At 46.1% G+C, this 27,196-nt stretch overlaps 2 protein-coding genes, 1 long non-coding RNA gene and 3 other non-coding genes across 6 annotated transcripts in view; 2 read left to right on the top strand and 4 right to left on the bottom strand.

The window, feature by feature from the left end:
- LOC135814335 (uncharacterized) overlaps positions 1-27,196 on the top strand; it is a 167,749-nt gene that overhangs the window by 63,452 nt on the left and 77,101 nt on the right. The gene's annotated exons all lie outside the window — the stretch shown is intronic.
- LOC135814325 (uncharacterized) lies at positions 120-14,619 on the top strand. Its single transcript, XM_065327431.1, has 19 exons — positions 120-831; positions 3,146-3,344; positions 3,655-3,774; positions 4,555-4,732; positions 4,946-5,015; positions 5,333-5,387; positions 5,971-6,143; positions 6,726-6,864; positions 7,164-7,262; positions 7,681-7,836; positions 8,418-8,550; positions 8,838-8,891; positions 9,332-9,445; positions 9,965-10,093; positions 10,607-10,744; positions 11,061-11,142; positions 12,186-12,256; positions 12,548-12,650; positions 14,149-14,619. Exons 1-19 carry the CDS (start codon positions 264-266, stop codon positions 14,310-14,312), a joined length of 2,745 nt encoding a protein of 914 aa, XP_065183503.1. The 5' UTR covers positions 120-263; the 3' UTR covers positions 14,313-14,619.
- Positions 14,500-26,792, bottom strand: LOC135814326 (RUS family member 1-like). Its single transcript, XM_065327432.1, has 14 exons — positions 26,461-26,792; positions 25,714-25,791; positions 25,071-25,185; positions 24,129-24,174; positions 23,980-24,012; positions 23,678-23,783; positions 22,527-22,628; positions 21,878-21,948; positions 21,231-21,415; positions 20,727-20,787; positions 20,376-20,467; positions 19,484-19,599; positions 15,337-15,382; positions 14,500-15,055 (listed from the first exon to the last, which is right to left on the bottom strand). The coding sequence occupies exons 1-14, from the start codon at positions 26,650-26,652 to the stop codon at positions 14,835-14,837; spliced, it is 1,464 nt and encodes a 487-aa protein (XP_065183504.1). The 5' UTR covers positions 26,653-26,792; the 3' UTR covers positions 14,500-14,834.
- On the bottom strand, positions 15,656-15,729 carry Trnai-aau (transfer RNA isoleucine (anticodon AAU)). Its single transcript has one exon. It is a non-coding gene; the product is annotated as a tRNA-Ile (tRNA).
- Positions 18,151-18,224, bottom strand: Trnai-aau (transfer RNA isoleucine (anticodon AAU)). Its single transcript has one exon. It is a non-coding gene; the product is annotated as a tRNA-Ile (tRNA).
- Trnai-aau (transfer RNA isoleucine (anticodon AAU)) lies at positions 21,511-21,584 on the bottom strand. Its single transcript has one exon. It is a non-coding gene; the product is annotated as a tRNA-Ile (tRNA).

The raw sequence follows: 27,196 nt of genomic DNA, 5'->3' as shown, positions 1-27,196 counted from the left end.
TGCAAGGCGCTACAAAAGGCTGCATGTGTGTCGTCACGTGACCTAGCTCGTCAGCAACTCACACGTGGCTGCACGGCATGTGTAAAAATCCCAATCCTTTGTCCTTTTCAAATTTTTGTTCTGTGCATTGTATTGTTCATTGTCAGAGCCGAGCAGTAATTTATTACTCGAAGTAAGTTTAGTTCAATTTCTTTTCTTTGTGGCCTTGCTCATCGAATAATCAAATTGATGAATTAGTCTGGTGGTGTAATACATCTGTGCTGATGTATCGCTGGTGGCCGCGGTGTGGATTCAGCGCAGTTATTGTGCTTCTGCTGCAATGGATAAGCACGAGCTCTGGAAATATGGAGAAAGTGAGGACGAAGCATGCTGAGGAATTGCACTCGACGCTTGGCCTGGAAACGCTAAGGCCATTCCACGTGCCTATACACGTAAACCTTGTCTTCATTGGATTTGACTCGAAGCAACAACACTCTGTATCCGTCTCAACTGAGCAGCTAAAGAAATTGCTTGAGCCAAGTGTTGAAGACGACAGCTTTTCTTTCAAGCACTCCTACTTTCTCGCTAACGAGTTCCTGTCTGCTGGCCATAAGCCTAAGGATGGACATGTAGCGGATGACATCATAATGGACATACAAACACAAGTTGTGGAGCTTGCACCACTAACACATATGGCCATGGAAGCAGCACTGAAGACGTTTGTCCGCTTGGAGGACAAGACAAACGGCCGCTCTTACCAGCTGGATGCGGACAAGATGGGAAGTTTGCTAGAGAGCCTGCTCCATGCCACTAACCTCAGTGACTATTATACACTGTTCATAATCAACCCTGGTGAGTGAACTACATGCTTCACAATCCATACCCATGTCAAACAGTGGTGGGCTGGGTACTACTCCATACACTTACTGACATGCCCCTGTGTACGAATTCAAGGGCCTTAAGGCCCATTCACAATATGTGACATACAGTGCTGCCAAATAATTTTCGCCCAAAATCGGACGCCCAAAATCGCCAAGGCTGGCCACATGGTGCAGATTATTCTTCTCGGCAAATTTTTTCCAGAGAATTCAAAATATCGTCCAAAATACCAAGAAAATTCGCTTCATTGCCATGGTAACCGATATGGCACCCCAAAATTGTCGTGAATTTTGTAATGCATGAGTATGGTCACACACATGCCATCCAGGCGTGTTACTTTGCCCTTCCACACCCTAGCGCTAGCCTTTTTAGAGGCACATGTACAGTGATTTGTGCCTTCAGTTGCACTGAAAAGTGAAAATACAGGACTTCTGCATAGGAAAGTACTGATCCCTGACATTTTTGGCTGCTTTTCGGACGTTTCCTTTTTCGGACCGGTTTTCGGAAGAGCCTTCAAAAATCGGACGGTTTGGCAGCACTGGACATGCAACACTTGCGACAAGGAAATGCCTGTCGCTAACAGACGCAAGGCCACTGTCGCAGAAGTTGACCAAAGTTCAACTTCTGCAACTTGCGATGTGCGGCGTACATAAACGGAGTACTGTCTGTTTTCTACTCTGGGTGCACGTGCAGTTCATGTGGATAGTACAGTCTTGCTCTATAAAATCCAGTCGCGTAACTCAAGTTTGCGCCTTGCATAATTTCGCTGCCCAGTGTTCGCAGGTCTAGGACTGCGCAACGCCCGGCGCGTACTTGAGTAACGCGACTGGATTTCATTGAGCGGCACGGTACATGCACTGCATAGGGATGAGGCACTGTACATGCACTGCATAGGGATGTCGCAAAAACCAACAAGATACATGTACATCTAGCGAATCGTGTATTGCGGTCACAGCTCGTCACAGGTGTCGCAAGTCGCATCTCGCGTCGCAAAAAGCGATATTGTGAATGTGCCCATACTGTCTGTCAGTCACTGTCTGTAGTCCTATTCCTGCATAGCACGTGTGCACATGAGTGAGTGTGTGTGTGTGTGTGTGTGCATTGAGGACTAAACCATAGGTTACTGCATTCCACAACTGTAAGATCTGATGTTTTTTTTTCTCTTTTAAGACGATGGGTGCATACATGTACTGTGTATTGGTCTCAGTCCACTATGTGAGTCTGGTCTTTTATGACCTTTTCTTGGAGATTCTGCCGGGGCAAAAGCCAACGAGAACACATACGCAAATGTATTTGGGTATGAACCTGTCATCGGATATTTGGCGGGACATTCAGAGCATTTTATATGCAAGCATGGTTTTCTTGTACAGGTCGTCCCTCTTTAATACATAATCTCTGGGACTTGACAAATGTTATGTATTAACGGGGTTTATGTACTAAACGAAAGTGTACATAACTTGCTTGTGTACCGGAATTTTTCACTTTTTTCAACTTTTCTGAGTGTTTCTTGCTACCTCGACTAGGCAGCGAGATATTCTTGATTCCCTCGATATAACATAAAAATTATGTTATAACGGTCACAGTTAGCGAAGATTCTACAGTTTACATTATTATTATTATTATTATTATTATTTATTCTTCTTTTACTAGGGAATTCCCAACAGGCGTCAGCGCCTTTTTACAGGGAACCCTAGGTATAATTTGATGGATGAGCGAAATTCAGCTGGTGAACTAGACATGCGGCAAGCCGGTGGAAGTGTATTCCACCTGGCAGCGCCCAAATAAGAAATTGCACTAAAGCCATATCGGGTGTTAGCGGGGGGCAGAACAAGAGCAGCAGAGACTTGGGCACATGATACATGCCCAGCCGCGCCTGTACAGTCACTCGGAAAAAAACAGAGCTTTGTCGGTTTGTGATGTGCGCTCTGGTTTCTGAGTTAATTGCGTCCACAAGTAAAAACTAGAACACGATGTGCCTCCACTGGAAGGCCAAAAGACCAACAAATTATGTACTATTGAGGTAGATGACATGCGGGTACGGAGAAATGTTATGTACTAACGGGGTTTATGTACTAACGAATTATGTACTAACCGACAAAATTTGTATGGAAATGACCACGTTTCGTCCGGGACTTGAGATTTCTTATGTACTAACCGGACTCGTATTAACGGGGGACGACCTGTAGTAGGACATGATCTAGATGGTTTACTCTTTGAGGAATGGCAGCATACATTATTGAATTTATTGTACATGACCACGGGTGCTCTTTTTGCTACATACCCGTAGATCGTTCCATGGTTGTGCCAGAGAGGAAATACGGGTACCGAACTGGCTTTTCTGCGTCGGAAATCCACCAGCTGTTCCAGGAGCAGTTGATGGATCGTCCTGTCATCGGACCGCTACGCGAAGATGAGATCACGGACGACTTTCCGCAAGACCATGATCCTGACCATGAAGCAGAGGCTATCACTCAGACTAGTGCCAGGTAAGTTTGCTATGCAGAGACAAGCAAAGCATGGCTGAAGTACATGTACATGTACATGCTTTGTGCATGATGCTGGTCTGTGTGTTCCTTTGTATTGGCAGGGCGGGCTCCATGTCTCCAGAAGGCCTTTTACAGTTTACTAGCACTGCATGCATACGGAATATGTACGTTTGACAGCATCTTGTATCCATCACGCTTACATACATACCTGGTTTCTCCCTAAACCCGATCTTTTTTTTTATCAGAACCCTAATTCTGTTGTGCATGTGAACTACTCTTGATTGTGGCATCGTGTTCGTGTGTCCTCTAGGAAATTCCAGTCACTCAACTTGCGTGAAATACGCTCTGCTTCTGAAAAGTGGGCAAGTGACTTTCTCATCCTGAATCGTGATGTGATCAAGGCACGAGAGAAGGCGCTGCAGTCAGGAAGGTGAGGTTCTCCTTACAGTTAGTTATACCGTAAAATCCCGCCAGAGCGCCCGTACCTCCTCGACGCTTCAGGTGGGGAGGGGCGGATGGGTGAGTCCTACTTACCGCATTCAGCACTACATGAAAACGTACTCACCCTATGAAAACTATTCGTGCATCTCGTACACCGACCAAAGGTCAAAACTCAGGGTTTGTGCGATCCCTGGTCATTGCAAGAGGGTGGGCACTGTTGCGTACATTTCCAACGGGGTCGAGCACGTGTCTGCAGTACAGTACCGCATCACAGAGTCATACGAGGATACAATCAATCACTTCCCTGACACGAAGTCAGGGAGGGGCGGATGGGAGAGACGGGGCGCTCTGGCGGGATTTTACGGTAGATGCAAGTAATAGTGCAGGTGTGAGTGTGGAGTTACTCCAAGTCAGTAAGCAAGAAACCGAATAAATAATCATCACACCCTGCTTCACAAGCCATAACTTCAGTGATGGAGGAAAAACAAAGGAAGCCGTGTGAAAGATGTGTGTATATGTGTGTGTGTGTGTGTGTGTACGTGTGTGTGTGTACGTGCATGTGTACGTGCATGTGTACGTGTGTGTGTGTGTGTGTGTGTGTGTGTGTACGTGCATGTGTACGTGCATGTGTACGTGCATGTGTACGTGCATGTGTACGTGCATGTGTACGTGCATGTGTACGTGTGTGTGTTTGACTGTTTGTGTACATGCACATATACATGAGTGTGTGTATTGTGTGGCCCTGTTTTTATTCCTGTTTGTATCCCAGGCCAGCAGAGCAGTGCGGTCAGTCCGAGACCATTGTGCTAAAGGATGCAAACGACATGGCCAGTGAGGGTGGTCACGCCACCGCTGATGGTGCTGCTGATGGTGCTGCTGATGGTCATGCACATGCGCATGGTGATGGCCATCGTATCAATGTCCAGTACAATGTCTCTGCCGTTCAGGTCAGTCACAACCCCGAGTCATTTCTCAGTCTCACATCTTAAACTTCTGGTGTGCTCACGAAATGTTGCAGCATGTATGTACCAATCATGGTAGCCAACCCTCCTAGGGTAGGTACTGGAAATGTAGTGTGTGTGTGTGTGGGGGGGGGGGGGGTTAAGGACTCTAAAACAAACCCTGAAGTATGGTGTGAAACATGCGGTGCTGGCTTGCAGATGGCGCGTCATATTCGGCAGTCTGGCTCGGACGCCGAGAAGCAATACCTTGACCTGGTGTTGAATAAAGGTGAGCACTGAGGCTGCTCATTCATGTTGAGACCTTGTAAGGAACTCCCTCGTGTGTGCTGTTGATGTGTGCTACTTGCAGGATGATCATGAATGATCTTGTATGGAAGATACTGTGCCAGACATTAATTCACTCTTGGATTGTACTAGTAATATGAGATGCACCAACTCAATATGAGCACATGTATATGATGCAGACAACGCGTTGGGTTTCACGCTATCTGGCCTATCATATGGTTCCTCAATGTGAGGGTTTTGAATGGTTGTGGACATTTGCTTTGACTACGATCATGACTGTGTGTGTGTCTGTGTGCCCAGGACCGGAGGCTGTGCGTGAGAATTGCATGTCCGATGTGTGGCAGTCTAGGGGCAGGTAGGGTAGATGATACATGTACTCACATTTGTAAGCATCTGTGCTTGAAGTGATACTATCATTGTCTTTTCCCCTGCATAGGGTCTTTGTTGTAGCAGTTGAGGTGTTAGGGATGGACATTCACACCATCCCATACATCCACTGACATTACCTGTGACCTAAGCTAAGTACGCGAACCCGTCGAATTTATTTTATTTATTTTTTAAGCTGAGAGGTTGTCTACTGGGTGTGAACTATAGCCCTCAGCTTAGCAAGTGGGAGTCTTAGGGGTACTAGTACCCTGTTGATGTATGTGATGTGATGTGAAGTTCTTACGCCTAAAAGCGCACCGTTCTCGCACCTGCACAGCATGTGTTTGGTGCCATGGACTGCAGTATAAATACCTGGCCGTGAACTGCAGTGCTTCATTCAAAGTTCACAACTTCAAAAGGATGCTGCAAATTGCCTAGGGTTGCTCCAGAGTTACTTTTCAATGATTTAGACAAAGCAATAGACATTAGGCGCTCTTCTGACTGAAGTTTTGTGTAATTTACATACTAGGTTTTGCCCCTTTTTTCGTACTTTCTTTGTCCTCGCTTTGCAGGTATGCCTGGATTGATTTTGGTGCTGGCCCGTTCAACCGTGGCACTCCTGTGAAACAGGATGCCACTGTCAACACTGAGCAACGCCTATCCAGACCCGATTCTCACGTCCATGGCAAGAGGGCTCGGACGGATATCATCTCGTACTGGACCGAGTTCTGCCAACGCCGCAGAGGTGCGACTCGGAGCTTGCTTTTTTTGTGTGCTATTCATCCAGTCTTGTTTCTTTGCAGTAAAAGTCTGCCGTAGTGCCTTTGGTTGTCTCCAGAAGAGTGTTGGGTTGTCGTTGCAGTGTGAGTTTGTTTGAGGGAGCGGAGTGTTGATGACCATGTCGTGTTGTTGAGATTTGGAGGATCCTTTTTTCCGCGTACATGCCCCTCTATGATAGTTCAATAGCTGTCCTTTTGAGAAACGTGCGATTACTTGGTACACTGTTGTTAATAGTTCTGTTCTACTGCAAGTCAATAAATATTTGTTTTGCAAGGTTCAGTGTGACAGTGGATACAGGCAGCAGCAGTGCAGGCCGAAATTCTGATGTGGGCCAAAATGTGTTCTAGCACTGGAGGTTGAAATTTACAGGAGCCGAAAATTTAAATTTGAGCCGAAAACTTGTAGACTTAGAGTATTACCGATCTTAGCAGTTGTGCGGTAGCAGTGACCATGTATTGGCTAGGACATTCTATCCTGTTTTTATCTGCGTGTTCTGCTTGTTCTGCGGACAATTTGAACCCGGTTTTTTGTTTTTGTTTTCTTCTAGATGGTGCACTGTCTGACGCGGAAGCTGAACTGTGCGAATCCGTGCATGCCCTGAAAATTGATCCGCTGTTTGGCAAGGTTGCGCTGGATGCACGCCATGGCCATGCCAAGGCTGCAGAACACCCCAGTTCTGACGATGTGTAGGTTGTTTTGTTAAATGTTGGATGCACGCCATGGCCATGCCAAGGCTGCAGAACACCCCAGTTCTGACGATGTGTAGGTTGTTTTGTTAAATGTTGTGTTTTTTTCTGGATTCACTTAGCCTTGTATGCGGTGGTTTGTTCATACGGGGACGATTTTCAGAAAGGCTACATATAGTCAACCTGTGAATGTATATATGTATACTACTTGATTCTCTCCCAGTTGATCACTCCGTCTCTCTGTCCTGTGTGTATGTGTGTGTCTGTGTGTCCATCTTTCTGTCTGTCCGTCATTCCAGCTTCAATGTATTCCAGAAGCATCTGAAGGTCACAGTCCAGACATCCCTGCGGCATCTGCTTGTGAGACCCGTTGGTGTCTTCCACCAGTTTCACCATGCGTACGTAATGTGCTATTGACTGCATTGTTCCTCGTCGTCATAGTGCTGTTTTTAATATTGCAAGTTGATAGGTTTGTCATAGTGCCATTGATCGTGTACTGGTTTGCTCACATCATTGATTGGACGGAGCTTGTCAGGCCATGGGCCTATTTATGTGATAAGTTGCCTTCTTGCCAAGCTGTTAACGCTAGAACAATGTGCTAACTCTGCTGTTACCTAGAGCTGACATGTGGGGTGGTGGGAGGTGGGAGGTGGGAGGTGGGTATGGTGAATATGACTGTGAGGTGGGTATGGTGAATATGACTGTGAGGTGGGTATGGTGAATATGACTGTGCAGGTTACCCTATGTGATTACTCATTTCACTCGGATTATGTTTTTCTTCCGCTGAGCATTCTCTTCTGGTGTATCATCCTGTAGGCATATCTTCAGCAAGGCGCCCGTTATCAAGTTTCACTTCTACATCACTGCCGACCATAACTCCTTCCGGCCCACCGACATCTCGCAGGGTGCAATTGACCTGATGGCCTTCCGGCATGAAATGCGGAAGTTTGCGCTGCCCAGCCATGAGTTCAAGTATGTGTGTTGTGCAGTACTGCTCTGTGCTTGAGAATCTCATTAGTGTCCCACTGGTGTCCCATTGGTGTTCCATTGGTGTTCCTTTGGTGTCCCATTGGTGTTCCATTGGTGTTCCATTGGTGTTCCATTGGTGTTCCATTGGTGTTCCATTGGTGTTCCATTGGTGTCCCATTGGTGTTCCATTGGTGTTCCATTAATGTCCCATTGGTGTTCCATTGGTGTTCCATTGGTGTTCCATTGGTGTTCCATTGGTGTCCCATTAGTGCCTCACTGATATCACATTGTCACCAGTGTACCGTATTCCTTGGAGCTGCCCTTGCAAGTCTAGCAACTCAGGCATGCAGTGCACGGGACACTCACATGTTGTCGCTGTTGGTATGTTCACGAGGACGAACTTCACAAGCTTTTACTGTTCCTTTCCTTGGCGTGTGTTAGAAGGTTGGGTTAGGAACTTAGGATTGCTCTTTGTGCATTGTTCTGCTGCGTGGCCAGCTGGTGAACATGTGTGCCGTTCAATAGCGGGTTGTGTTGTAATGTTAGGTTGCATTGTGTTGTGCTGTGATCGGGTGTCTCCGTAGGTTTCATATTGCTCACTTGGAGAAGAAGGACGTGGAGAACCTGTGGCAGGCAGTGCATGCCTCCGTACTGGACGTTCAGGACTTTCACGGCAGCCAGTACGGCCGAGTTAATGCCACCAACTTGGCATCCGAGGTATGTGCTTACTTTATGCATGGATATGTTAGCTCTGGCCGAGGTGGGTGGTTACTTTGTGCGTGGTAAATGTTAGCTCTGGCCTAGTACCGGTAAGCACAAATGGCCACAACTTGATCTGAATGGTTAACAAAGTCCAGAACGAACTAAAAGACCATAATACAGCACAGTATGTGACCTTGTACAATGTACTTGGCTATTAGAGCCTAGCTTTACTGTATCCCCGGGCCTAGTGTAATGCAATTCCCAGAATAATTATTGGTGTGTTGTCCTTTTCTTTGCTGTAGGTCGCCAAATGGATGGAGGGAAGGGGAATTCAACATGGTGAAAATATCTTTGAGGCAAGTTAAAACTGCTGTATTGATCGACGTAGCTGTGGGTGTGTGAAATGTACAGTCGATACCTACTGGCTATAATGCTGTTGATGGAGATAATCAGCCATGATACAAACAATGTAGCCAATATATACTGATATATCTGTACTGATGAGGCCTAGATGGCTGAAACAGCTTGCTGTCTACAGCATTGGGTAGCGAATATCTACTGCACATGTGTACTCGTGTATAGAGAGATAGCAATGCAACTGTGTACTGTGCCCGTATATTGCTGTGTGCACGGCGTTTCCGTAATGAGATGGCAGTTGACTTTCTACTTGTGTGTGCATTGCTCAGTGCTCTGTAATGTCCATGGTGTGAATACATGTGTGTGCTGCTGTTGCTGTTACTGCTACCACCACTGGCCGGCTGCTGCTGCGTCTGGTGTATCTGTTGCTGCCCTGCAGATACCTATATTCTTGTTCTCAGTGGCGCGTAGCATTCCTCTGATGTTTGATGGCGCCAGCCAGACAGTTACTACAGGTGGAGCTATTGTTGCATTCCAGTCTCACCACCACACTGTAAGCACATGGCTGTACTGGACTGTGTACTGTGTAGTGGACTGTGGACTGTGGACTGTGTACTGTGTACTGTGTACTGGACTGTGGACTGTGTACTGGACATGTATGTGTATACAGCCTGTAGGTATATTATACCTACAGGGGAACGCTGACTGAAAAGATGGACGATCATCTACTGTCCAGTTTCTATCTAATGTTGTGGTCTGGTTGCATTGCACATGTTGTATAAATAGATCCTTTTTATCATGTACATGGTATTCCTCACACGCACATTTTTAAAGTACAAGGAAATCTTTCACTGGAACTCCATGTCTACTCAAAGTCTCTTCAAGCAATCATTGGGCAATTGCCCTCTGGAACTGATGTTGTTGTTGCTGCTGTTGTTTCCAATCTTTATTCTCACGATAGCCAGTGGCCAATAAGAGATGTTGTTGTTGTTTGAATTCTTTTATTCTCACGATGGCCTGTGGCCAATAAGAGAATTGTTGTTGGTGTTGTTGTTGTTGTTCATGCTACCAGTACCCCACTGGCTACTCGTGCAATGGTCAGCCTATAAAGCGCAGTCTGCGCAACCCGCTCAAGGCAGTGCTGTCCGCAGCGGCCATGTACCTGACTGGACTCATGCCTGACCATTACTCATCACCACAGGTACTGTGAATCACCATGCACCTTTTTAAAAGCCACTGCAAGCTCCTGTGCAGTTACCCATCTTTCAGGACGCTTGTCCACTTCAACTGCGTGTCCTCCAACACCCCCCCCCCCTCACACACACACACTCTCTCATACTCATACTCCTGCCCATCACTGAAGCGATGATAGCGAACAAGCTATGTTAGACATAGCAACTTGTGCTGGGATTACACCATTCAATAGCTTGCAAGGCTGATGAATTGACCGCGACTAATTTTAGCCTGGTCTACACCACACGGCTGGTTGAAGCGGCTTTTTCTGGCCAATAAATCCCTATTTTTCTTTTACTTTTTCTTCTTTTTTCACACACACACACACACACACACACACACACACACACTACCGTTTACTGTATAGCAGCTGCACGCTCGCCGTCGTTTGAGTGCCCTGCATTGCTTATAGCTACAGTAGTGGTTGTTCTCAAACTCTTTCATACATTACTGGTTTTTCCTTGTTGTTTTGTTGTATTAGATGCAAGAGGATATAATCCGCGTTGACCACCTCTGGTCAGTCGGTGACTCACCGCTGTCAACGACATCCGATAAAGCTCATTTCTCAGCGCTGCACCGTGATCTGGCACACCGCCAGACTGCCGTTCTTATCGCGCAGGTATGGGTGTGTACGTGTGTGTTGTGCCCTGGGAGGCCGAAACTTGAATGGTCCGAAATTTTTTAGACGTACAGTATGTTGAACAATGGGATGCTAGAGAGAGGTTTCTACCAGCAAGAGAACCCTGTAGTAGTGTGCTGGTTGATATGCAATACGATTTGGTAGGCCGGATGATGCTGTTACATCTCCACCAAATAGAGTTTTGACATTGCTCAAGTACTGCTCTTTCAGTCGAGACTTATTTTGGCCCTCTGCCTCACTGTGTTGTACGTGATTCCTGCTCTGTTGTTGATATAATAATTTTGTTGTTGCCCAGTACGCTTTGGACAATCTGTATACGTCGCTGGATATCCTAACAGAACTGCAGGGTGTGGTGTCTTTGAAAGAGCTTGCTAAAGGTATGCCAATGTTTCAGGTTGTCTATGTAACGTTGGAGTGCAGCTGAGGAACTCCCGAGTGCAGCTTTCTAATAGTCGTCGAAAATGGTTGTGATTTTTTTCCGGTCCTGAACAAGTTCCACTTTTGCAACTTGTAACGTACATCAATGCAGTACAGTTTACTTGGCTGGATGCATGTGCATGTACAGTAGACTCGTACGCCCAAGAACGTCCAGGCTGGAAATCTAAGAACGCCCCAGCCTGGATTTAAGAACGAACTCCAAGATTTTTAAGAACGCGACGTTTTTTGGTATTGCACGTTTCTGTATCAGAATGAGACGTGATATTTGAGCGCCGGTTTGTTTTGCAAGCGGATTGCACCTTTATGATCTTGTCCGAGTACACGAAAAACAAGTCCGCAACCACAAACTCTTGTCGGGTCCTCGCGAAAACATCACACAGTGCAGCGCTACATACTGCACTACACGTGCATGTAAAGTGTACAACCGGTACATGTAGCGCAAAGTGCATTGTACATGAGCGTCACGGGTCATGTAACTGTTGGACGCGTAAGAACGCGAAATAAGAACGTAGCCTGGGGTGCTGAAAAATAAGAACTTTGCTAGGCTGGCCCTCTGAAACCGCGTTCTTGGGCGTACGAGTCTACTGTACTATGCTGGATGCATGTGCATGTACTATGCTGGATGCATGTGCATGTACTATGCTCGGTGCATGTACTATGCTCTGTGCATGTGCATGTACTATGCTCGGTGCATGTGCATGTACTATGCTCGGTGCATGTGCATGTACTATGCTCGGTGCATGTGCATGTACTATGCTCGGTGCATGTGCATGTACTATGCTCGGTGCATGTCGCGAATCGCACATCGCATCGGAGAGTGTATTGTGAATCATGCTTTATAACGGTTAGTGGATGTTAGAGTAAGTCGATTACTATGTACTGTGAAATTGGTATTTTGGCCCGTCGTGAAACAAATGGTACACAACACAATATCGTTTGGTACATCTGTCTCTACTTTCGTGCATCTTCTGATCCTTGGCAGATGAATCGTGGCGGTCCACATCGACACTGTACAATAAGTGTCTTCAACGCCTGCGCAAGGGACTTGCTCAAGTTAGTTTGTGCCACTTTACGCTCCATACTGCTTGCACTATTGAGCAGCATAGTTTGCAGTAGCAGGTAGATGGTAGCTGGTAGATGGTTGACGTTGATTGATCATGACATGTAGTGCACGGACATTTCTTCACCACTCTTGCATGCACTCCTTGTAGGGTCATCAGTTCTATTTGTGCTCTATATGTATGGCCTGTGTGTGTGTGTGTGTGTGTGTGCATGTGTGTGCATGTGTGTGTGTGCGTGTGTGTGCGTGTGTGTGGGTGTGCATGCACGCGTGTCCATGTGTAGGTTAGCAACATGGACATACCTGGCAGTATGAAATCGCTGACAGGCGCACTGCACTATGCCTCTACATTCCAGCACTCTGTCAAGAGACTGGCAACACCGCAAGGTATGTCCCATCCCATCTTCCTTTTCCAGACTGTTAGGTCCTGTCATCAGGCACGTACGCAGGGTCACCTCTAGGGGGGTTTCCAACCGAATCCCAAACAATGAGTTTCAGCCCTTTCTAAAGAGCCCTATAATTGAAATTTTCAATGCATTTTCGTGTTGTTTGGATCAGAACTTCAGTTCTATTCACTCAATCTTCACTATCTTGGGCTTCCTGGAAGTGGAAAGGTACCCGAGAGAGAATGAGGTCGACCATGATAGCCAGGACACAGTACAGGCATGTACATATCCAGCGCTATAGCGGTAGAGTGCAGCAACGGTGCAAAAAATGCCCCAAGTGGCAAAGGCCCAAACGCGTCCTGCTCCAGCGATTTTGTGTTTCTTGATCGCAGAGTTTCGATTTTTTGCTGTGTACTCTTGAAAATATCACAAGTGAAGCCCCTGCAAATTAATGTGAGCAAGTCAGCGTGACAAAAAGTCTCAAATTTTCAATACTCAAGTCAACAGGACCCCCCACCCCTGCGTACACACCTGGTCATGAATATTGACATTTTTTCGACATTACGGGATGGGAGGGGTGTAATTTTGTTTCGAAAACATCGACACAGTCATAATTATTATCAGACTCGCATGGGATGTAGTCATGTACAGTGTAGAGCAAAGAACTTGAAAGAAGGTAGACACTGACAGGTACGGACACAGACAGGCAGGTAGAGTACTAGTCCTCCCCGATCGATGGTCCTGCACTAGTACAGTCTCGCAGTCAGAACACTGTATTATGCATGCTGCAAGTGTGTACACGTGTGCTTGGAATTCGGTGCCTTAGGGCGCGTTCAGACTACCGATAAAAAGTGACGGAATGGGAAAGTTTCCAAGGTGATTTGATCACGTGACGTTACTGGCACGCTACTGGCGGAAATTTTTACTGCCGCGGCTGCTGCAGCAGTAGAGCTTTTCCGGCAGTAAAGAGTGCTCAGGCTGGGAAAAAGGGAAAATCCCTTCTCAGTGCCGCGGTGAGAGCTGCTAAACGTACGTACCGGTAACGTTAGTTTATCACTAGTGTGAATGTCCTTCATGGTTTATCGCCTTTCACGGTTTGACGGGATTCACGGTAGTCTGAACGAGCCCTTAAAAGGCTTTTAAAATACATATTTTCGTTCTGGGGGGAGGGCCTAGGGGAGGGTTTGGGTTGAAACTAAATTGTTTTGCGAAAAGAATGTGGATATTTACAGCCAGTCCCTTTATGGCAAGCCGCATAGTAGCCAACAACATGGGAAGAAACAGCTCGCACGTAGCATATGGTGTTTACACGTTTGTACGCAGGTAGTAACTAAAAGCGAGGAAACTCCTGTTCAAGCCCGCACTGGTTGCGACTATTCTGCCGCCAACAATCCGGACCCCCTGTGTCCATGTGGAAGGGGTGTTGGTCATGTTTATGTTGTTATTATTATTCTTTATTCTCACAATGCTGTTGCTCATGTTGACTGTTGCTCTTACAGGTGTATTTGGCTCGGCTACTGAAGGAGCACCAACGCTACCTGGTTGGTTTGCACCGGTCATTGTGTTTATCTCTCTCGGTCTGCTGGCGCTCGGTGTTTTCCTCTGGTGGAAGATGACCAAGGCCAGTTACAAGTACAAACTGCCATCGTACAAGAACAAATAGTGTTATGATTGAGGAGTGTGACTGCAGTGTCCCTCGCACATCGCCGCCACACTTGCCGTCGTGTGGAAACGATTTTAAACCCAGATTGTCGGCCGCTCTGTATTATATCCGTGACGCCACTTACGCGTATTGAAACCGGAACTCTGATCTATCGCCACGTCAGTTCTAACAACCCATTGTTCTAATCTCAATTTTTTTTTATTTTATTTAGGATTTTTCTTTCATAGGTATGCGGATTGTTGATGCGAACATTTCTACGAAAATCCCCTTTTGCAATTTTTGTGTGAATCATTTTGTATGCAATCTACTTGCAACACAAAGTAAAAAAGGGTGCTTGTTTAAAATATTTACCCACTGCATGCCTACGACTGCCTACGACTGCCTAAATAAGTAAAAAAAAAGAGGATAAATACATGTAAATAGTACCAATCAAGCCAGTCTCCTTCCTAGGCTAGGAGGACTGTTACCACTGGTTATTATGTTTGCACAACTTGAATGCCAAGCGTCGGCATTACGACGAGTTCATAGTTTCTTGTTGGGATCAACATCGATTCCCTGCTTGTCCCACATCGATCTCCACTCGTCCACGTTGAACTGGACAGCATCGATTAGCCAGCCCTTTGCTAGAAGGCCTGCCTGGAACTCGGGGAATAGGCGCTGCGCACAGCGGTAGGACATGTTCACCACCTGCTGGCAGTCCGCTTTCGACAGAAGGCGTGCGTCATTGCTGCGACTGCCATTGTCTGCACAAACAAACATGCACACACAACTTAATGCACAGCTGCAGACCGGGTGTTGTCACAGATTGGTTTTAATAATCGTGATCTGTCAAAAAAGGAAATTTTGTCATTGCTTTCACTCCCATTATGCAAGGCGGCATCATATACTTCAGTACTGCCACTGGTCTCAGTCGTGACACAAAAAATACCATTGACCCTGTAAACTCGTCTGATAACAACTCTCCCGAAATGAGACTATAAGTAGAGGCACATCACGCAGAGGTCAGGACGTGAGCCTTCCTTACCATTGAAGATGAAGTCAATTAGCATTGTCATTTCCCGCTGACAAGGCTGAAGGGTACACACACACAAAAATATACAGTCAACTTCGCCTATAACGACACTCGGCGGGGCATCAAAAAAGTGTCTTTATTCGCGAAGTGTCGTTATACCCGAAGTCTCATTATGTATTACAGTTGGAAGGGACTTTGCTCTGGGCATGGCCATGTTGTCGTTATTCGCGAATTGTCGTTATTAGCGAAGTTGACTGTATATATATAATACATAAATCTGTGGACAGGAACTGTTTCGCTATTTGTCTGCCTTTGACACAAAAAAAGAGCGTGCTCCCAGCAGGGCTCGAACCTGCGACATTCGCGTTATTAGCACGACGCTCTAACCGACTGAGCTATGGGAGCTCACAAAGATTATGGATAGTGATTATGGAATAGCTTCCAGGATACAAATGCAGCAGCAGCAGCCCACATTGTGCACTGGTCACTTCGGAGGCAGAAATCGGCAACAGGTACATGGAGCATTAGATCCATGATCTATGTATTCCTGTACACTTCGGTTCGCAGTTTAAGACTGGGTACCAGTGACTTGTTGGAAGATTGGGGTTCCAAATCAAGTTCTTTACCTGAACTGTTTCACTCCTAAAAGTTTAAAATACAGTAGCCCCTTATTCAGCTCGCCCTGAGCTGAACTAGCCCCGCCCTTGCCCCCCCCCCCCCGAGCTTATCCTGCCCCCGGGGCTTATTTTCTCATGTAAATGGCCCTGGGCTTATAAGCGAGTTTTTTCCGTAGTTTTCAATTTTGCGTCGTGGACAGTGCATCTCTTTTGTTTCTCTTCTGGCAATTATTCTTCTGATTTTTCGTTCGCACTTCGAAAAATAAGTTACAATTGGAAGTAGAAGGCACTTCTTGATCCAAATTTCATAATTCACGAACATTTACCACTGCCTTCATGTGCGATTTGAAAAACAAAATGCGCGTAGAACTCACAGTCGCCCACCGGAACTCAGCCCCGTACAACTGTCATGTAAACGGATGAAAAATAAGCCCGGCTTATTATTCCCATTTATACCCAGCTCATATTAACCCCCACTAATTCCTCTACCGGCTCTACCGGGAAAAAGTTGGTAGAATCCGGTAGAAGTTGGTAGAGCTACGGGATTTCCAGCAAGATCAAGGATTTGTACACAACTCCATAAAAAAAAAGAAACATTTCACGTACACATCGTGTAAACTACTAGATCTGGTAGAACAGCGTTCGTACACTTGCCTCTACCATCTACCTCTATCGGTAGAGGGACTCTACTCTACTCTACCAGGTAGCTAAAAACGAACGCAGCCTAAGAGAGTGATAAATCTTCATATTCACCACTTTAACTTGGGGTATATACTTTGCTTTATCACTCTTCTATATCGACCTCCACTAATTCTCGTGATCCTTGACTGGTCCTATATTACCCATATCGCCGCAATATCGACCGCTTATATCGACCGCTTGTATCGACCACTTAGGCATTGTTATCTTTCGACTTTGGAGGGACTTAGAATTTTTCTCTCCACTTCAAAAAGAAAAATTGAAAGAAAGAAGACAAAGGAAGAGAACAAGCAGGATTCGAACTCACAACAGTATGAATCTCAAGCAACCCCTTATACCACCCAGCCACTGTGCTGCAGATGCTGAACTCTGTTGTTCTAACAGTCTTGTACCCAAAATAGGCAACATCCTATGTACACTATAGTACAAATGCTATACTAAAAAGGTTAAAATAGCTCCTAAAGGTTCAAATTTTGGGGTTATGGCAAAGGAATCGTGATAAATAGGATATTGACCTCGACTTCGGTCTATATGGGAAATATAGGCCTCGTAAAAGACCTCGGCGGACCTCGGTCTTTTACTCGGCCTATATTTCCCATATAGACCTCGTCTTGGTCAATATCCTATACATATTACCCACTTAGAGGTTGTAACTTTTCAACTTTCAAGGGACTTAGAAATTTTCTCTCCAATTGAAAAAGAAAAAAATTGAAGAGAAGAAAGAAGTTTCAGCAGGAATCGAACCTGCAACCATAAGACTCCCAAGGACCTATCTTGACCACCCAGCCACCAGGGTGTTGATGCAGATGTTGGTTGAAAGATAGGTCTTAGGTCTGGAACACGCAATGCTACCTACACATAATAGTATACCGTATTATCTCTAATATAAGCACGGTCCTTTATTTTTTCAATGTACCTCTGCCCCGTGCTATTAATGGAGACGTTCCTTTATTGGAGACTGTTCCATTATTATTTCAACCTCATTTCAGAGGCATGTTGCCATGCCAAATTCATGTATGACACACACATTTCAGGGTTTTTTTTGCCGGTACAGATAATGAATTTACACAGTGTGCTTATAATGGAGACTGAGCACTTTATTTTTTGAATGCCGCCCCAAGGTGTTCTATTATTGGAGACGTGCTATTATTGGAGACTGTGCTTATATTAGAGATAATACGGTACTATAGTATACTGGGATACTAAAATAGCTATTTCGGGCCAGTATTTCAGGCCAAAAACGAAGCTAGGTATAAATAGAATAAACACCTCTGTCTTGTGTTTATGGGAATATAAACACTGTCCATAAAAACCTCGGCTATGCCTTGAGGCATAGCCGAGGTTTTTATGGACAGTGTTTATATTCCCATAAACACAAGACAGGAGGTGTTTATTCTATACGTAAACAGCCCTGAGCTAGCTCATGAGTCGAACCTTTTTTAATTTATTTATTTTTATCTTGGGGAGATTATGCACCCTTCCTTGCCTTTCTTCTCCATAAAAAAGAGCGTGCTCCCAGCAGGGCTCGAACCTGCGACATTCGCGTTATTAGCACGACGCTCTAACCGACTGAGCTATGGGAGCTCACAAAGGCTACTGCTGAGTGTGCAATAGTTGATTCGCGGGCAGCATCTACCCACACGAAAATGCCGATGGTGAGCAGTGAAGTGGACCTGTCGTATGAGGTCTGCAATGCTGCAGCAGCCCACGAGCATCATGAGCAGGATCACCAGATGTACAAAGATAGCGACTACGACTCTTGCATAAACCAGAGTGTGACAAACCTTGACGGAAACCACAAGTTACGCTTTCCCCGCCATCGTACTGAGCTGCACACTCCGGTTTGTGTATTCTGGGCACTACTGAGTATAGAGGACACGACATCCTCGTGCCTGTCGAATGCTGCTTGGTCAGTGCTAGATTCAATATTCGTATAACCCGGGTCCCCGCTACACTTGATATGAAAAATTGACAATATTCACAAGCTTTGTGATGTCATCCACGTTTGTTTAGAGACGGCCTATCTCAATCTGCACACGCCATGTACAGACAAACCTGACTGACCTGACTGCGTCTGCACTGACCAGTGATGGGCGCTTGCTAGTGATTTCACAGTACAAGGAATACACTAAGGGATGTTTTGTTTGTTTTGTATTCATGGATTCTCCACAGGCCTTACAGTAAGATCGGGCGCCGAAGAACGCAGGGGCTCGAGCGCAGCCTAGGAAAGTTCTTAAATTTTTGATTCTAGCCAGACCGTTCTTATTCACACGCGCGCGCGGCGAGTCGAGTGACGCCATGACGTTTGTCATGTACATGTACATGTACATGTACATGTACATGTAGTGCAATGTAGTACTTCTAAACTAGTGGGTGTCGTAAATGGGAATGACTGTACATGTAGCAGTTACTGTTTACACGTGTACATGACATGTACTCACCTCCCATACATGTACAATGTAGATCTACGTGTAAATTCGCAACTTCGTGTAAGTACATGTATGACAACGTACATGTGGAAATTCCAAATTTTAAAAGTGTTCTTAAATCTGATAATTCTAGCCTGGACTGTTCTTAAATTTTGCCGGTTTTCCAGCCTGGGTGTTCTTCGGCGCCCGATCTTACTGTAGCCTAAACCAAGGGAGTCATTTTTTCTTTTTCTTTTGTTCAACCTTTTCAGCTGCCATTTGCCCTGATCATGCCTCATGCGTGTTTCACAGCATAGAACTTTTCGGCTCGTTTTCTTCTTCAACACAAGCTGTATCCCTTTGCAAAAAATGTACGATGTAATAAAAAAAACCAAGGGAGTCCTAGGCACAGGTGGACAAGGATGTTGCACTTACCGCGGCTACGTCCAGCTTGCGCACTTGCAAGCACAGCTGGATTATCTCCGCGTGCAGTGTCAATCTCATCAGGTCGTCAGCAGTTACATCAGGATGCAGGACCACAGAGATCACACCTGCAAACATAATCATGTAGGTGCACACACACACACACACACACACACACACACACACACACACACACACACACACACACACACACACACACACACACACACACACACACACACACACACACACACACACACACACACACACACACACACACACACACACACACACACACACACACACACACACACACACACACACACACACACACACACACACACACACACACACACACACACACACACACACACACACACACACACACACACACACACACACACACACACACACACACACACACACACACACACACACACACACACACACACACACACACACACACACACACACACACACACACACACACACACACACACACACACACACACACACACACGCATACACTCAGACTCAGACATGCCCATCGCGGAAGTGATGATAGCGAACAGCTATGTTAGACACAGCAACTTGACAGTGAGTGAACTAACTTGTGCTAGGATTACACCATTCAACAGCTTGCAAGGCTGATAAATTGACCGCCACTAATTTTAGCCTTGTATCCAACACACAGCTGATTGAAGTGGCCTTTTCTGGCCAGTGAATACACACACGCATGCATGCAGAGAAAGCGTCATTCAAACTGGATCTGCTTGAAATGGGGGAGGAGGATTGATCAAGAAAATTCTAGATCTGTAAACGCATCAATCCAGGGCTTGCAACCAATTCCGGAATCAGAAGACACCTTCCAACAAAATTAGATAAAAATTCAGGGAAATCTCACCAGTCCTGTGAACGGATCTCCCAGATGTCAGGTTGAGTCGCATCAAGTACTTCTCATCGCGATCAAACGTGAATCCGTCCAAATCATTTGCACTGCACAGGTCAACAAGTTTTCATGTACGCACATGCACATGGACACACACACACACTCAAGCACACACACGCACACACACCACACGCAATTGCACGGTAGAGGCAGGTTGAAGATACAGTACAGCCAATCTACTATTTCCAGAAATGTGGCCAAATATAGAATTGGTGGCCTGGTCGTGTTTGGTGTTCATGACATCTTATGATCTTACTACACACTGGCCTGTAACAGCCTACACGGTATTGCAGTAGCACAGCTCACCTTTCAATAACAGAGTTGAACTGAGCTCCGAGCTGCAGATGCACACCACCAGGCAAGAGTACTGCAAACAAGTACACACATCCCAGCACAGACGCAAACATGATTGCACAGTGATTGAACACAACCCAGCACAAACACAAACATGTACAGTGATAGAACATGACCCATCACAGACACAGTCGTAGAATGTATACACACACATGAAGCCAGCACGGCCACATCTAGCTCAACTACACATCCTAGTTTCTCACGAAAAATACATCCGGATAGGCACGGGAGCAGATAAGTTGAGATGATCGAAACACACGCGTGCATGTGCACACACACACACACACACACACACACACACACACACACACACACACACACACACACACAAACACACACACTCACGAGGACGAGACGTACATTTTATACGAATTCAACTACCAAACTCCAGGACAACATGTAGACTCAACACACTCACGCAGAAGAACAGTGCCCATGAACTATGCTCATACTCACACATAAGCAACGGTTCTCTGCTGTTCGTCGACGTTATTCCCGGTATAGACCCACAAGTGAGAAAGTCCTGCGCAGCCACGTGAAACCGTGCAAAATTGAGTCGATCCATGCGTACAACAGCCACAGCCATGTAGTTAGCGATGAGATGACAACACGTGAATGTTAAGAACAACGTCCAAATGATCCTGCAAAACAAGGCAGAAAGCACATATAGGTACTGGTACGGTGCGGGGTATGGTTTGCATCACAAAGAACTTGAAAGAAGAAGAAAAAAAGAGCGTGCTCCCAGCAGGGCTCGAACCTGCGACATTCGCGTTATTAGCACGACGCTCTAACCGACTGAGCTATGGGAGCTCATGAATTGCCTGATGAAAATCGAACCTTACAATCACAGTGCTTTGCACCAGCATGCAACACAAACATGTTTTTCCTTCAGTACTCGTACATTTAATTAGACACTGAGGATATAGGGGGGAAGTGGTGGCCCGCCAATACGAATGTCTTTGCTTGATGTGTTCCTAAACACGTCAGGTGATGCTGCCGTAAATTCGACTACCTCTACATTCCTCTCCACACAAACACAACATACACAATCATATGCTCTCCACAAAGACATAGACACGTCCGCAGAGAGATGCTCGTCTTACATTTGATTGTTATTGATCATAGGTGTGATGATTGTACCAACAATCAGTCCAACAAGGCTGACCAGTGTCTCCTGCAGCAAGTCACATGACACATAGTATACATGCATGTACATGTATGGAATACACAATCTGTGGACAGATCTCTGTGGACAGATCTCTGTGGACAGATCTCTGTGGACAGATCTCTGTGGACAGATCTCTGTGGACAGATCTCTGTGGACAGATCTCTGTGGACAGATCTCTGTGGACAGATCTCTGTGGACAGATCTCTGCGGACAGATCTCTGTGGACTCGTCAGCGCATCACATCACAGAGAAAATGAGGCCGAACCTGATCGCAATGAAAAATACATTTTCCAAAGCCAGATTTAAACCAGGCCCGAACGTACCTTGCCAGAGTGCTCAAAATGACGTATGTAATTCATACTAGTACATGCAGAAAGCAGGCAACTTACAATGTCAATCATTCCAGCATCTGCAGAGTAGGAATCACTTGCACACTTCTCAGTAAATTGGCTAAGAATAATAGGGCTGGTAGAACACCTCTTTGACATCAGTGCACAGTGATCTCCAGCGCAACACAAACCACGGCAAGATGATGGGGTAACACACATACTACTCAGTCAGTAGTAGAGTCAGAACACACTTACCTGACTACCGTCTTTGGCGGCTACATCGGCCATGTTGCCTGACCGTGCCTGGTGCATGGTGATGGATGCACGCGTTGCACCACCTGCAACACCTACAATAGACTGGACAACGAGTAATGGGCAAATTGAATGCACATAGAAATACGAATACACACGCATACACACGTGCGCGCACACACATACACACACACACACACACACACACACACACACAAACAAACACACACGCACACCTGTCCTGTCCTGTAGAGCCACTACCGCTAGGGTCACGTGGGCCCTGGAGGGGCAGCAGAGAGAGAGAGAAGGGAGCACGCTACCTGATGGCGCTCCAGATGCGAGACTAGTAGGAACTGGCGAGAGCGTCCAAGGTGACCGTGTGGGGCTGAATGGATACTTGGATCAACTATATTGGTTGATGACCTGGTATATGTTGTGGCAATAAGGTCAGTATTGTATATGTCCGACATGGCACACGTACATGTGAATCACAGAAACCATACCCCTTACCCGCGGTCACACTATAACCTAGTCTAGTGCTACAGACCCCAAGAAGAGCAGGCAAACAACGAGAGTATCTACAACACTGCTGGGCGCCGAAGAACGGAGTGCCGAAGAACGAACAGACCATAATTTCATCAAGCAGAGGATTCCAATGCATACACGGTGACTCAACTGTGCATGGACCGTAGTACATGAAAATAAGAACGGTCCAGGCTACGAGGCTGAGCCTATGGCGCTTCTCACGAGAATTCAACGGGTCTCATTCAGCAGACTATACATCATTCTCCTTTGATCTTGAGCTACATTGGATTGTGTGAAGGCCCTACCCGGTACATGCACCAGTCCACACAGCGACACATGCATTGACTGAGCATCGAACGAGGGAGCTTTGAGATACTTTTTATCCTGTGTTGGGCGTTTTGCGGACATGGCACGGCACACTCTAGCTGCTTTGATTACGAATTTTGCGATACTGCGCTACACGCCTGACATGTACACGCGGGCGCCGCATAGCCGTCGACCTGCGATCACTGGGATGTTGACCGGTGCAGGGCACACAGCTGACTCACTGATTGGATTTCATTGAGCAGCACTGTACACGCGGTATAAGTGTATAACTGAGCAGCGTAACGCATTTCAAAATATCTCACCCTGGCTAAGCTGGCCAAACACGCAATGAAGAGGAAGTACATGGGAAAAAATGGAGAGATCAGCTCCAGAAGCATTGCCGTGTCGTTCAAGATATCCGCCACCAATCTGAAAACAAACACACACGCATAAGAGCGTGCACACATGCACACAGACACACACACACACACACAAATTCCAGTGAAGCAGTTGCTATGTTGCACACAAAATGGCAAAAGAACATACATATACATATAGTAGTACAGTGCTGAAAAAAGACACATCACGCTCTATGGTGACGCAAACAAAATGGACACCACCTCACCTCCACTGCTTTGCATTGCAGTCCAAGTCTGTCCTGTGATGCACACAAACACACACACACGGAATAGATAACTAAGTATATTGATAAGAGACAGCTCAAAAGCTGTATCGCCATCCCAGCAAAAAATAAAGAAGAAGATATGTACTCACCCCTGAATCCAGGCAAATATAACACGACCCACCATGCCAGCACCATCTGCACACAGGAGATAGAAGAAAGAGATAGACAGATAGACAGATAAAGGAGAGAGAGAGAGGGGGGGGGGGGGGGGGGGGGGAGGAAGAAGAACAACACCCAATGATACACTCTCAAAGAAAAGAGACGAAGAACTGCACATGCTATCATGCTATCTACTTATACCTTTTTAAATTAATACGGGTATTGCAGAACTACAAACTACAAAGGATAGCACTCAAGTGCTAACAGTGCTAGTTTCGCACAAAGACAATCCTAACACCAATGCCATAGGTAGAGTGCAGCAAGCAAGCAAACCTAGACTACCAGTACATACACTGTAAGCTGTAGGTGGGAAATGCTTCAACATATGAGACAGCAATAGCATCCGCATGATACTACACCATAGCCAGTCCAACACTAAAGGTGCTGATAGTGCTGCTGCTGCCTGTACGGCGGTGCAACTTGTGTTGGTATTGCAACTTCCAACAGCTTATGCATAATGGGGCCGAGGAATTAGCTGCCACAAGACTAGCAAGGTCTTACACCCCACACAGGGGCAGCAGCAGCATTCGGCCCTCTCCAGACTTTTCATCAACCACCACGACACGGATGTGTCGCTTTGCTGGTGGTGTGCTGTGTCAACGTCGTGCTGAGGTCGGCCGGAGAGCGCAGATATGGGTGTGGCGGTTGATGAACAATATTTACACCACGCATAGTTTGCAAAATAGAATGATGTTCTGCCCAGTGGAGTACATGTAGCAGCTTCATGACACAGACACACACACACACATGCATGCATGCACCCCCCCCCCCCATACACACACACATGCATGCACCCCTCCCCCCCCCCCCCCCCACACACACACATTACACATTACACATTACACACACACGTGCGCATCTTCACACTGTACCTCTCAATAGCCATGTGACCGTTGCACCAGCTGCAGTGGCGGTCTGATCGCCGACACCCAGTCCTTTCAGCACAGCCTGTGTTGCCAGCGTACCTGTCACATACGAACAAAATGCCTGCACACACACAAGCCACAGAAACAACAAGTAATTTCTTTGCAGCTTACAAGAGCAGCCAGTTTGGCAATGCCAAGCCAATAGCCTATCATGGTAGCAGAGAGAGAACGTTGCAGTAACACCTACGCTCGTACAGAAAGCTGCAAGGGCCATGCCTTGCAAGAGGTTCAGTTTTAAACAATACGTTCGGAATGATGAGTGCCAAGTCAGCAAAAGCAGCAGCAGCAGCAGTACCACAGTCACCACCACCTCTACCATGAGAATGTGAACACATGACAGGCCCACCGCAACCGGTCTGGTTGGTCAGGTTTACACCGGACCAACTTTGTAGCTACCAACGCATGTTTACTGCTGAGGAGGGCATACGTCCCCGCCATACATGTATTATACACAACATATGGAAGACTATGGTACGACCGGACCAATTGAAAACTGCTTCCGGCGGTGCTGCATGAAACTGAAAGACAAGGACGTATGCAGTGAACAGTACACATGCAGCATTAGTGTTACTGCTATTGTTCTAGTTACCTGGATAGTATCCCACTTCTGATAATCTAGGTAGTCATCGCTGACCGAGTCTGGGTATCCCTGCGGTAAGAAGGCTGACTAAGAAAGGGGCATCAGTACAATCAGCAAGGACACATGCACACACATACACACAGACACACACACACACATGCGCACACACACACACACACATGCGCACACACACACACACATGCGCACACACACACACACGCACACACACACACACACACGTACACACACACACACGTACACGTACACACACACACGTACACACACACACACACGTACACGCACACACACACACATGCGCACGCACAGACTTGATCACGAGGATGAACAACATACATGGATAGGTGTGCATGTATTCATACTGATTTCAGGTTCTTTTCCTGACATTCTGCTTGTTCATTTAGTGCTATGCAGAACTACCTGCTACAAAGGAAAGCTTCGCAAAGACTAACGGCGGTCTTCATCCTCCATACACATACACCATGGCACACAGGCAAAGTCCATTCCCTTACAGAGGATGTTTTGTTATTATTAGATGCCGTTCTGGATCACATAGTCCATATTCTGCTTTCTTTCTCCATTATTTCAAGGTACCTCAGAAATGAACATGGTGTTGTACCCTGGAATGATCGTGTCAAACGACTACACTAGTATACATGTAATTGATTCACAGGATGTGAGACATCAGCTATTTTCATTACGTCATGATAGCAGCATAGATCGATAGCAATTTCTTACCTGAAGAAATTGTCCAATTGACCTGGACGAGCGAGAAAGTAATGGCTTCGCCCTGATGCCTTTTCCACTGGAGCCTTTCCCATCTTGAATGTACAAGTTGTGCGCAACACGGCCATGTAGCTCTTTGGCCAAGACTTTCTCAGAGAAATCACCCATATCAATTTGTACTTCCTTTGTCGACGGTGCCAGCATCGACAATTTCTAACACACGTAATGAAATTCTGCCATGAATACAACGTCGTCTCCAATCAAGGACTACCGCATCGTGAACACCAGGTTACAATCAGTCGGAAGTTATTGTTTTCCAGGAGATTGCCGAAAAGCAACAAAGATTTTACAAAATTAATCTTGAAAGGAAAGCCCATAATACATGTAGTGAAGATGAAGACGCTCGAGCTTGACCAGTCTACAAATCACTCTGATGACATCAACGACATGCCACGTAGATCTACGTGCCGTCACACTAGATTTTGTAATTCCAGAATTCACATGCATTTTGCATTTTTGGTCAAGTCATTGATTTGTGAATTATTAATTTTGTGATTGTGATAGCAATGACCATCAAACATACAAACAAGGGTAGATCAGGGAGTCGTCAAATACCGGTATTTGACGACTCCCTGGTGTGTACGTGTAGTGCAACAAAAAGTTCAAAAAGCGCGGAAAACGCGGTCTTTTAAAAAATCGCAAAAACGCGGCCGCGGAATCGCAATTTTCCCCGGGGACAGCTAGTAGT

The sequence above is a fragment of the Sycon ciliatum genome, chromosome 4, assembly GCF_964019385.1.
Source record: "Sycon ciliatum chromosome 4, ocSycCili1.1, whole genome shotgun sequence".
NCBI classification, from domain to species: Eukaryota; Metazoa; Porifera; class Calcarea; order Leucosolenida; family Sycettidae; genus Sycon; species Sycon ciliatum.
This window is presented reverse-complemented; position numbering and strand designations above follow the sequence as displayed.

What these genes read in the sequence shown, in the direction of transcription:
- LOC135814325 (XM_065327431.1), top strand. Translation starts at nt 264, where the DNA reads ATGTATCGCTGGTGGCCGCGGTGTGGATTCAGCGCAGTTATTGTGCTT. An exon ending in CCACCAACTTGGCATCCGAG is followed by an intron (nt 8,551 to 8,837) that starts GTATGTGCTTAC and finishes TCTTTGCTGTAG; the next exon opens with GTCGCCAAATGGATGGAGGG. An exon ending in ACCATTACTCATCACCACAG is followed by an intron (nt 10,094 to 10,606) that starts GTACTGTGAATC and finishes TTGTTGTATTAG; the next exon opens with ATGCAAGAGGATATAATCCG.
- LOC135814326 (XM_065327432.1), bottom strand. Translation starts at nt 26,652, where the DNA reads ATGCTGGCACCGTCGACAAAGGAAGTACAAATTGATATGGGTGATTTC. An exon ending in AGAAGTGGGATACTATCCAG is followed by an intron (nt 25,186 to 25,713) that starts GTAACTAGAACA and finishes GTGTGTGTGCAG; the next exon opens with GCATTTTGTTCGTATGTGAC. An exon ending in TTCAACTCTGTTATTGAAAG is followed by an intron (nt 20,468 to 20,726) that starts GTGAGCTGTGCT and finishes TGACCTGTGCAG; the next exon opens with TGCAAATGATTTGGACGGAT.